At 45.2% G+C, this 11917-nt stretch overlaps 1 protein-coding gene across 2 annotated transcripts in view; it reads left to right on the forward strand.

Annotated features, from left to right (window-relative positions):
* mylka (myosin, light chain kinase a) overlaps positions 1-11155 on the forward strand; it is a 47573-nt gene extending 36418 nt beyond the window's left edge. For both annotated transcript variants that reach the window (XM_005750328.1, XM_013915207.1), the window contains 15 exons: positions 1182-1309; positions 1419-1575; positions 1709-1899; positions 1980-2094; positions 3234-3266; positions 3387-3477; positions 3553-3756; positions 5166-5383; positions 5499-5622; positions 5713-5865; positions 6032-6155; positions 6558-6648; positions 7067-7195; positions 7320-7432; positions 8121-11155. In XM_005750328.1, the coding sequence (XP_005750385.1) occupies positions 1182-1309; positions 1419-1575; positions 1709-1899; positions 1980-2094; positions 3234-3266; positions 3387-3477; positions 3553-3756; positions 5166-5383; positions 5499-5622; positions 5713-5865; positions 6032-6155; positions 6558-6648; positions 7067-7195; positions 7320-7432; positions 8121-8249 (2000 nt within the window). In that variant the 3' untranslated portion in view covers positions 8250-11155. The remainder of the gene's footprint in view (positions 1-1181; positions 1310-1418; positions 1576-1708; positions 1900-1979; positions 2095-3233; positions 3267-3386; positions 3478-3552; positions 3757-5165; positions 5384-5498; positions 5623-5712; positions 5866-6031; positions 6156-6557; positions 6649-7066; positions 7196-7319; positions 7433-8120) is intronic.
* Positions 11156-11917: the final 762 nt, after the last annotated feature.

The following is an 11917-nucleotide window of genomic DNA, read 5'->3' on the forward strand; positions in this document are numbered from 1 at the left end:
CCAGATGGTGCAGTGGACACATGTGTGACTGCTGTGATTAAAGCATCTTTCTTTCAGCTTAACGAGTGAACCGTCAGCTCGTTCAAACACACCTTAAAGTGCGTTTGGCTCGACACCACCGAACAGAGGCAGCAATATAACACAGCTCACATTAACAGTGCAGTGAATCCTGCTTGTGCCGCGATGTTCAGGACTGCAAACCGAGCAGCATCACTGACTTTCAGCTTGTTGTGTTTGTGGATATATGACTGACTTTAATTATCCACAAAATCATCACATCTCTCTAAGATTAAGGTCGACTATTGAACGGCGTATAAAGTAAAGGCTTTAAAACAAAGTAAATGCTGAAAGTACAAACATCGCTAATGTCACATAACTTTGCCGACATGTGGCCAACAGGAATGTTTTAATGTTCTTCGTTATTAAACAACATAAATAAGTGACGTCATATTCAGTACTTACTTAAAGTTCACTCTACACCCACCGCCGCGCTATGAAGTCTGGGATATGTTGGGCCATGAAAGCTTCACAGGCCCGTCCTTAAAATCCAGGGAAATGAAGGACGCATTTGAGGGCCGCATTTCGAGCAGCCTTTGAATTGGGACAGCCTTCGTCCGTCGCTGTGACGTAATCGGCCTTCAAATGCAGCCTTTAAGGCTGCAGACCCTGAATTGGGACACAGCCCATGTGTTAGTGTCTGTCTCTGTTATTCCTGCAGGGAAGAGCGGGTTGATTGGCCCTTTAGTGTCACTTTAGAGCTGGACAGTCAGACAATCAATCAATAATAAAAAAGAGATGTACAAAAACTGCAAAGTCATGAAGGCAAAACTTCTTTCTTTGCATTTGAAGTATAACAAAGTCAGTCTAATGCCTGACTGACAGCAGGGGGCGCTGCAGTTCTGGCTGAAACTCTGCCTAAGTGCCTTGGAGCAATGTGATGATGGTAAAACTGCTGTTGCTGAAATTTTCATTCAGAAGTTGCTTTGATTGCTGATTTCATTCAGCTCCTGTCAGCTTAAATAGAAAGAACATGGAGTCTGGTGACGACTTTGTTCTTCCTCTTTCCACGACTGAGTATTGATCACAGTCAGTTCCCACACTATTATTAAAGGAATTATTATTAAAGGTCTCTAATGCAGGACTCCTGTTATTGATTATAGATTATTGATATGTGTGTGTAGCTCTGCCTCCTCAGATCCTGCAGTTCCCTGAGGACATGAAGATTCTGGCGGGGGAGAAAGTGGAGATCCTTTGCAAGTTTTCTGGAGCTCCGCCCATCACCTGCACCTGGCTGAAGTTCAGGAAACCGGTGAGATACACACACACACACACACACACACACACAGACTAAGGCTGAGGCTATGGTACGTCTAAGTGTTTGTCTAAGCGTCCTCCTGCCTCTCCGGTCTCGGGCTCAGATCCAGGAGGGGTCAGATGACATCTCCATCGAGAGTAACGACAGCAGCAGCAGGCTGACCATCGGCAGCGGGCAGCAGGAACACTGTGGCTGCTACACCATCGAGCTGAAGAACAGCTACGGCCTCAGGCAGGCCGCCCTCAACCTCACCATCGTCGGTGAGACAGCAGCGTCTGCACTTCCTGTTTTAATGATTCCTGAAAGAATCAGCTGCAAAAAAAAAATCATTTATTTTGCAGCTTTAATATTTTCAGCTTGTGTTCATCGTCATCTATCCCCGCCCCTCCTCAGATAAACCCGACCCCCCAGCAAAGGTTCCTGCAGCCTCAGACATCCGTCGGTCCTGCCTGACGCTGTCGTGGTACGGGCCGACCTACGATGGAGGTAGCGCCGTGCAGTCCTATAAACTGGAGATCTGGGACTCCGTGGAGCAGCAGTGGAAACACCTGGTGTCCTGCAATAGCACCTCCTACAACGTACAGGTGAGTGTTCTCTCGCAGCACGGCTCAGAAACTGTTCAAGGACTGTTTTAAGGGTCGGTGAAGTGTCTGTTTGTCTCTAGAACCTCCTCCCAGATCGGCAGTACAAGTTTCGTGTCCGGGCAGAGAACATCTATGGAGTCGGAGAGCCGAGCGCCGAATCCGAACCTGTGACTGTCGGACTGGTGGACACTGATGGTGAGTTGTTCCTTGAGTTGTTGGTGATGCATGTAGAACTTTCTTGAAGTTCTGATGGTTACAGGGATCATTCATCACACGTCAACACAGCAACTACTTTCTATCTGCCAAACTACGTCTGCCAAACGAATGAGTCAAGGACGTGTCCATGATGAGAGGCTTGTGGTGGGATGTAAGCATAAACATCTTCCTTAGCCAAGCTCACTGCATGTTTTAAGGAAGCGGTTCAGGATTTCTGAAAGCTTCCTGCTCAGTTCTTTAAATAAATGTTTGATGCTTTGAGCACCAGAAATCATTACATTGAAGAGAAGACAGCTCGTAGCTACAGAACGGTGCAGCTCACACCAAAACATCTGGATGCATAAAGCTGTCTTTAAGCTGGAGTGATGGACCCCGAGACGAGTTTTCTCTTCATTTGGTTCCAAATGGATGTTATGAAGGGAGGCCAGTGGGTACTGGGAACCACTGCTGCTTTGTAGAGATTGGGAAGCTGCTACAAATTCATGTCCAGTGAAACAGACCTGCTGTGCTCAGTTAATCTGAGTTTATGTTAATGCACAAGTTTAGGAATCTGATAAATGGGAGGATGAGTCAAATCTCACTGTTAACAACAGAAACATGATGCAGGATGCTTTGTAAGTGACAGGAGCGCCTCACTGGTGTAACAAACACCCAGTTTGACAGGGGGTACATGTTGTTTATATATTTGCATAAATAATCCTGATCTACTGTTTCCTGGGCAAATGTTCCGGTCATTGGTCGGGTCACTCATCATAGATTTGGAGTTTCTGTTGGTCTAGGTGGTCATGATCATCTCACCCCAGTTCCTGACTTAAGTGGTTGCTGGTTTTAGGCCACTAAAGTCTCGGTAGTGCCCTTGAACTAAGCTTCATAATCATGAGCTGCTGAGGTAGAAGATGAACGAGAGGGTCGTGATTAAAAAAACTTAACATTTGGTCTGATTTCATCACGTCTGCTGCTCCATGATGATTCCTAACGAAAGACCTGGTCCACCACTACCTCCAGCTGTTCACCTGTAACTAAACCAGAACCAACTAAACCAATCAAACTAAACTGCATCTCAGTGATCAGGAATGAACTAACCAGACTGACTGAACTAACTCTGCTTCGTCCAACAGAAAACCAAGAGGAGCCAGAGGAGGAGGATGAAGGTATGACACTGACTAACTGTATACCCACACGGATGTTCGTTAACCTTCACACAGCATTCACACATCTTCAGTCCTCCCGTGTCTGTGACCTCTGACCTCTGTGTGTTGCCTGTGTGTCAGACTCAGAGAAAGAGCCGGAGTACAGAGATGTGACCATCAGAACAGACATAAAGGTGAAGGACCTGTACGACGTGGAGGAGAGGCTGGGAACGTAAGTCTGCGCTCACATTTCCCATCATGCACCTTAACCTCTGTAGACATTCTCACAGTGTTGTTTGCATGGAAGGGGGAAGTTCGGTCAGGTCTTCAAGCTGGTGGAGAAGTCTACAAAGAAGGTTTGGGCCGGAAAGTTCATCAAAGCCTACTCTGCAAAGGAGAAGGACAACGTCCGGCAGGAGATCGGCATCATGAACAGCCTCCATCACCCCAAACTGGTCCAGTGTGTCGACGCCTTCGAGGGCAAGTCCGACATCGTCATGGTGCTGGAGATGTAAGTGATCCATCACATCTCCTTACATGACTGCAGCTGGCGGTGAGGAGTCACAGATGAGCTCCGCCTCTGATGGATGGAAGCAGTAAATGTCTGTTCGGTTCATAGATTTAAAACATGACCGGTCTGTAAACGGACTTGAGATGTTTTGGCTTCACAAAGTATCAGAAAATAAGTTTGTGAGCAGACATGAGAGGGATTTGAGGGCAGCTATTTCCTCTGTTGATTTTAGATCTGATGAAGCAGCGGCACCAAACTTTTTGTTTTCTCGTAAAACTGTTCAGCTGCTGAAATTTCCAGCTGAACTCTTCCATAAGTGTCTAATTTGTAGTGGGCTTCATAATTTGTCGTAATCACGGGAAACGTTCAGTGTTTATTACAGAATGTTTCCTCAGATAAACAATCTAAACGAAGTAAACAGCGACTATCTGCTGCCATGATCCGAACTGATGGAGCGCAGGAAACGAGACATTTACCGTCAGGTTTTGTTTTTTATCCGCCCTCTGAGATCTGATAACGTTCAGCAGCTTCATTACTGCGACAGCCTCGTTACAGAAATATGGTTTTTTCTTCTAACCCTCAAGAAAAGAAAAACATCTTTCATACATGTCCACACGGTGGCGCTGTTAAAGGCTGTAGACCAGGGGTAGGCAATTCCAGGCCTCGAGGGCCGGTGTCCTGCAGGTTTTAGACATCACCCTGTGTCAACACACCTGAATCAAATCATTAGTTCATTCCCAGGCCTCTGGAGAACTTCACGACATGTTGAGGAGGTCATTTAGCCGTTTGAATCCGCTGTGTTGGATCAAGGACCACCTGCAGGACACCGGCCCTCCAGGCCTGGAGCTGCCCACCCCTGCTGTAGACAGAAAGATCGAGCTTTTGGACCATGTTTAATATCTCTGGGTTGTTTATTTTTAATGTAAATATATTCAGTTTACTGTGATTAAATAAAGTAAAACTTCTGAGAAATAAATGATGTCAAAGCTGTTACAGTTATTAAGTCAAATTTAGATGTTGAGGTGCTTTAGGTTTATTTTAACATCAGTCTGGTTTAGTTCCTCCCAGAAGCAAAGAGAAGACATCAGAGGCTTTCTGTCCACAGTTACAGAGCAGCGCATTAAAACTCTAATATCTTTGCCTGTGGGGTCAGTGTTTCTGCAGCTGTATACCTGTGTGGATGTCTTGATGCATGCTCAGTCGTCCAGGTAAGGACTCACCTGTCACTTGAGTGAGTGACAAAACGTTTCTCCCACTATAAACGCTTCATCCAGACGAATGAAAGCAACTATTTTGGGTTGGATTGCAACGTACTGACAAATAAAACAAGGTTTGAAATGATGAATAACGTAACACCATGTGTTCTGTTGTAATTTAAGCAAAGACCTCCTCCCTTGCTTTGTCTACAGGATCTCAGGCGGGGAGCTGTTTGAGCGGATCATCGATGAAGACTTTGAGCTGACGGAGAGAGAGGTGATCAAATACATGCTGCAGATCATTGATGGGGTCAACTTCATCCACAAACAGGGCATCGTGCACCTCGACCTCAAACCAGAGAACATCATGTGCATCAACAAGACTGGCAGCAAAATCAAACTCATTGACTTCGGCCTCGCCAGACGGCTAGGTAACCTTAAACTTAATCGCTGATTTTCATTGAGTTCTGTTAGGCGGGTGTGGAATGACAGTCCGGCAGATAAACAGTTTGTCTGTGATCACACGGCCGATGCTTCCTCCCACAGAAAACGCAGGAACTCTGAAGGTTTTGTTCGGGACTCCAGAGTTTGTGGCTCCAGAGGTCATCAACTACGAACCCATCAGCTATCCCACCGACATGTGGAGCATAGGAGTCATCTGTTATATACTGTTAGTGCAGAGCTGCCTGCTACAATCTGTGCACGCTTTGTTTTGGCTTGATTTAGTTTGGCTGACGTTGTCGTGGGTTTGTCCTCTCAGGCTGAGCGGTCTGTCTCCCTTTATGGGCGACAATGACAACGAGACTCTGTCCAATGTGACCTCAGCCACCTGGGACTTTGAGGACGAAGCCTTCGATGAAATTTCTGACAATGCCAAAGACTTCATTACCAAACTGCTGAAAAAAGACATGAAGTAAGACCTAGTGTGTCATCAGTGTGTTACATGAAACCATATTAGTAGGTACACTGTGCTGGAAAAACTGAGAACCAGGAACTGAAAGTGTTATGTAGGAGAAAGTGTGCCAGTATAAATAATCCTGAAGTCTAGCTCATGTAAAGTGTTCCCGATCCATCTCCAGGGCTCGGCTGTCCTGCGCGCAGTGTTTCGAACACCCCTGGCTGAAACAGGACACGAACACCATGAAGGCCAAGAAGCTCTCCAAGGAGAGGATGAAGAAGTACATCCTGAGGAGGAAGTGGCAGGTAAACACGAGGACAGACAGAGACCCAAGAGTCTCACAGGACAAAGATATATTTATTCACAAATCAGTATAAGTGACCATGCGGAGAATGCACGCACGTTTCCACTGGACGTGCTTGTTCACAGACACAGACAGACATCGTGCATCATCGAGTGAGATTTGGCGTTGTGTGGTCAAAGTGTCGTAGCGTGGAAGTGCAGAGGTCTCCGTTCATGTACAACTCATTTTTTTTGGGGTGATGTTCATGAAAGTCCTTCATTTTCCCATTTGTTGCCCTTTTCCAGCCAAAATATTTGCAAATAGATGTTTTTGTGTTTTTGTCACTGGTAGTTAGACCGATAGCCTCAGTCGCTGCATCTGTCTTTGTATTTGTGTTGCAAATCTTTCTTCCTCTTCTTCGTAGAAAACGGGTCACGCTGTTCGAGCCATCGGCAGATTGTCATCCATGGCCATGATGGCTGGAGTCAGCGCCAAGAAAGGCTCCCCCACTGAAGGTAGAAAGACCAGAACAGAAAGCAGCATCAGTTCTGTGCCAGTCGCAGACAGACTGCCAACAGTTACACAGGCCTGCCCATGTCTACTGTTCAGACCTTCAGTCTGAGGTTCCTGCTCCTCTCTCTTTACGTGTCTGTGTCACAGTCTGTCCACAGACACAGTATTTATGCCCTCAATGAAGGATTGTGTGTTTAAATGTGATTGTGGGTACCACAAATTGGCATGGGGTAGGGATCAACAGTCACTTTTGGGGTCCAAATGCTGGTCCCCACAAACCTTGAGGTTGTTATAAAGTTACAGTTAGGTTATGTTTAGGTTAAAGGTCAGGCTTTCATTTTTATGGTAAGGGGCTGGGAAAGCATTATGTCAACTGAATGTCCTCACTAAGATGTGAAACTAGCATGTGTGTGTTTTCAGAGGATAACCAGTTCCTGGAGTGTTTAGAGTACGAGCAGAAAACCGAGTGTAAGCCGACGTTCAGCACTGTCATCAAAGATGTGGAGGTGGTGGAGGGCAGCGCTGCTCGCTTTGACTGCAAGATAGAAGGTACAACGATGTTTGTAGCCCAAACCTGATGGAGGGTCTGATTAAGCATTCGTCTTAACGATTCTTCCTTCTAGTAACGACTGTGCAAACGTGGTTTTTAATAAAGAAACGGTTGCTGTTGCAGGTTATCCTGATCCAGAGGTGGTGTGGTACAAAGACGACCAGCCCATCAAAGAGACCCGACACTTCCAGATCGACTACGATGAGGAAGGAAACTGCAGCCTAGTCATTTCAGAGGTCAGAGGTCATGTAAACCTTAGGCAGCTTTGTACTGAAATGCATTAGATTGGTGATATACAGACATACTGACTTCAGTCTAAGTATGGACTGGGCCTGGTGTTGGTTAGTTATCGAGTTTTCTGCGGATTATACCGTCCACCGTGTAACTGTAGGACTGGATCTGCTGGATGAGGCAGAGGTCACGTGTTTTTCTGCACGTGTGCATACCTTCATTTTAAGCTTGCATGGGAATGAGTGAGTTTGTGGCGGCTGCAACGAAGGACAGCGAGCAGATGAGGACTGTGGAGTTTGTCCTGTGCTTTGATGAAAACAACACATCATCATGGTGAAGACATTAATATCAGTAATAATTCAGTGTCTAACCTTACTGCCCCAGGCAGTGCCTCGTAGTTTTACTGGCCCAACCTTTTATATTTTATAGTTATCAGCAGTCTTGTTGAAATTTGATGTTATTTCACTTAAATCTGATGTAATTTAAAGCAATTAAAACCTTCAAGTGTCTCTTAGAATACAACATAAGACAGAAACATGCTGACATCATCTGCATCGTCATATTGATGATACTGAAAATCTCACTTTTCTTCTGTTTTGTCTTTAAGTGAAATCATTTAACACGAAGCAGAATTAATGTGATAGGTTATAATTAAGGTAGCATGTGGTTCATATCTGTCGTATAAATCTGCAGGTCTCAGGAGACGATGATGCCAAGTACACAGTGAAGGCCGTTAACAGTCTGGGGGAGGCGACCTGCACAGCCGAGCTGCTGGTGGAGGTGATGGCTGGAGAGGAGGAGGAGGAAGAAGAGGAGGAGTAATGGAGCGACTGTCTGGACTCCCACAGGGAGAGGAGGAGGCAACAATGAGCAACAATCTCTCCCACTCAACCTGTTGGACCTGAGCAGGAAACTTACCCACAGAGAAGGTTCTGATTGGAGGACAGGTGGGGAATATTTGCCACACCTGTCCTCACATGCAGAAGGTTTCGTGTTTGGTTTTTAGTGAGCAGGGCAGCACTTAGGTTTGAAGCACTGAGCATGTGCAGAGCTGCAGCCAGGTTAGATTTTTAATGAGGCTTTGTTGTGTTTCTGTTTTTTTAGTAATGAGTCGTGATCTTAACGTTTCAGCCTCCTGAGATCATTGGAGTAAATGGATGAAGTGATTTAATGTCCTGAGCGTTAAAAATATCTAACGATAAATAATCAGCGTGGTTCTTTCGCTGCACGTGTTTCTGATGTCACATTATATATTTTTATCGGGCTCAGGATGTTAAATCTGTGTGGGTGTGGCTTATTGATCCGTGTGGGGAACCATATAAGAACTTTGTGGTAAACACTCACTGAATGTTGATACTTTTCAAACTGCCCACTTCAGCCTCGCACCACATTGTGCTAAACCACACCTCCTTCAGACAGGCAGAACACAGGCTCCGCCCTCTCAGCATACATGGACTCATGCCTGTGATTTCCTGTCTGCTCTGAGAAATGATTTCATGTTTGATGATTGCCACACACACACACACACACAGTGGTGGTTTCTTGCTGTTCGACAGGCAGAAACATGATGCTCGCTGCCACACAGCAGCTGTGTCACTGCAACACTCTGCCAGTGACGTTTGCTACAATTATTCACAGTTTCCTAAATAATTTGTGAGAATACGGCCAGAAAGCCTGGACTGTGTTTCAGCTCTGTTTGACACAAACGTCGACCAAGAGTGCGTTCTAATCCCCGTCCTTATAAACACGCTTATATTTTAAAGACTCGTGGCAGCTCTAGTTCCTGCAGCTCAACCATGAGGTCGTGCATGTGAGACCCACTCCCTGTGGGAGTCCAAGGGAGGGAGAAGATGAGGCAGTTGATGGAGAGCAGGAAGGCGGAGATGAGCCGAATACTCACAGAGCTGCAGCACAGTGGAGGGCGAACTGTGAATAAAAGCTGCTGGTGCATGACAGCTGAAAGCAAGAAGTCATTTATCGTGTTGGTGCTGAAGCTGAAGCCAAAATGATACTGATCAATCATCCGTGTTAAAGAGGACCTCCTCGGTTTTTCCTGCCACCGACGCGCTGTCAGGGTTTGTGACCAGCAGGCGTGTAAAAACACTTCAGCGTGCTCTGGTTCACAAACCAATGTCCTTTTTTTCTGCCGCCACACTGAGCTGATCTCATCACTCATTTCAATACACAGCTGCCCCTCTGCAGGCTTCCAGACGTTAGCCAATCAGAAGTGCTTTTAAGGAGGGAGGCCTTAAAGAAACAGCAGGTGACAGAGCTGCGCCGCAGCCCAGTGTAAGCTAAAGAAGGATTATTATGAACTGTGAGTCTTGCAGATCATACAGAGCTGGGAACGAGTAGAAAAGGTCCACTTTTTCATACTTAATTGGAGCTCAGTAAACACTTTGCCCCACAGGATTTCTGGGTAATGAAGTCCTTCAGTTGTGTCATTAGATGCCTCTGACGTGAGCAGCTCTGTGAGTAAGAGGCTGAGGATGCCGATGCGTTCAGCTGGGAAACGCTGAATCTGTCAGCTCGGCTCTTTTCTTCTGTTTGAGCACTTTTCTTTCTTCTCTATTTGCGACTTTGACAGCCGGCTTCAACAAAAGACATCAGGGGGCTCAAATCGACTCGGCCTTACACTGTGAGCCTCAGAGCCTCGTCACTCTGAACAGCAGCCGGAGTGATTTTTTTATCTGCTGACGTCTGTCATACCGAGGGACAAAACATGCTGCGAGCTTCGGCGAGCTGAGAGGATTTTACCTCGGTGTCGACCAATGAAAGCAACATTTAGTCCCACAGATGAGAGAAGATCGAACCATAAGTTCAACAGTAATCTGATTTTTTACAATTTAAGATTTGAGCCTTTTTTCATGAGCTGCAGATATAATCGTACTTATCTCACTATGTCACAATAAAACATTTTATCCTGTAAATGTTCATATTTTTGCCTGAATGCAGGATTTTGGACCAGATGCATCTCCACGCATTGTAAGCTCAGCCAAACTGAGATTATATAAATATTTCTACAAATTTGTTGTTTCCATCTGCAACAGTTGAAGATCTCTACACTCATAAAGTATTCTGATTAGTAACATAATGAAAGAGTCCACATCAGAGACGCCTTAAAGATGGAAATATCTTTCCGACCTGCCGAGGCTTGATTGTGCAGCACAGTCCTGACAGCAGCCAGCAGATAAACGCGCGTGAGCACGCGGCGCCGTCTCCGGCTGATCTTCGTGCCTCTGCGTCAAAGTCGTGACTTTTGTTGCACATTCCAGCTGTTTGCTTGTTGGTGAATCCACTTCTTTAAGCTTTACGGCCTCGTTAAGTTTCAGTCTGAAACCAAAGACGTGTTTTGAAAAGTCACCGGTGTGTTTGTGTGTGATTTTGTCTCGATGATGTTTTGACCTGTTCGTGTGTTTGGTGGTTTGTTTCCAGAATGTTTTATTTTTAGATTATTTAATGCACAGATTTGTTATTATTATCTTTCGAGCATCTGTCTTCTTAAAGGTGTCGCCTGCACTTAATGTTGTTCACGGTTATTAAACCCTCCTCACCTCAGACCAGCAGTGACTTCACTCTTAGGCTGATTGTTTTTGTATTAGATGTATGTAGATTATATTTCTCTAATTTTTATAAATATATATCAGTTTGATGAACTGCAGATGACATGTATGAGAACACTACGACTGTAGTTACTCACAGATACCAAATAAATCTTTATCACAAAACCAGCTTGTTGTGATTTGTTCAGGGTTAAGACTTTTGTTGTTGCATTAAAAACTGTTTCTTTCCATGGATACAGACGAGAGTCTGTAAGACATTTTAAATATCTGCACATATAGACAGAAATAAAACTGTTTAAAGCATGAACACTTTCCAAACCTTTTAACAGAACACGTCACATAGAAGATTTATTCAGAGTCTCTGAATAAATCTTTTTTATCTCCAAACCTTTAGAGTCCCACGCGTGGGATATTTCGTCCTCTGCATTTAACCCACTCACCACTCTGCCTACTGAGCTATCGCTACCCCTCATGAATGAGCTCAAGTTTTTTGGGAAAATCTTGAGATCAGTGTTACACCAAAGCCTGATGACTGCAAGACCTGTGTGACAAAGATCTCAGCACATCATGTGATGAGGAACAAAGTCAGTGACATCGATCAGTCTGGAAAAAGTTAGAGACATTTCTGAGGCTGTGGGACTCCAGAGAATCACAGCGAGAGCCGATATCCACACAGAGAAAACTTGGAACAGTGCTGAATGTTCACTGCAGTGACCGGCCTAACAAAATGAGTCCATCAGCCAAACTGTAACTAAGTTTAAGAATATAATCCACCCACTGTTATCATCTTCAATGCCCTGTACCAACACAGAGCAGAGCAGCTATCTGAACGCTACCCCAACAGAGGTCGATTATCTTGTTAATAATTTCACCTCCTCACTACGTACGACTCTGGATACTGTAGCTCCTGTGAAAACTAAGGTCTCT

This window comes from Pundamilia nyererei, unplaced genomic scaffold, assembly GCF_000239375.1.
Source record: "Pundamilia nyererei isolate P.nyererei 1_Seehausen unplaced genomic scaffold, PunNye1.0 scaffold00269, whole genome shotgun sequence".
NCBI classification, from domain to species: Eukaryota; Metazoa; Chordata; class Actinopteri; order Cichliformes; family Cichlidae; genus Pundamilia; species Pundamilia nyererei.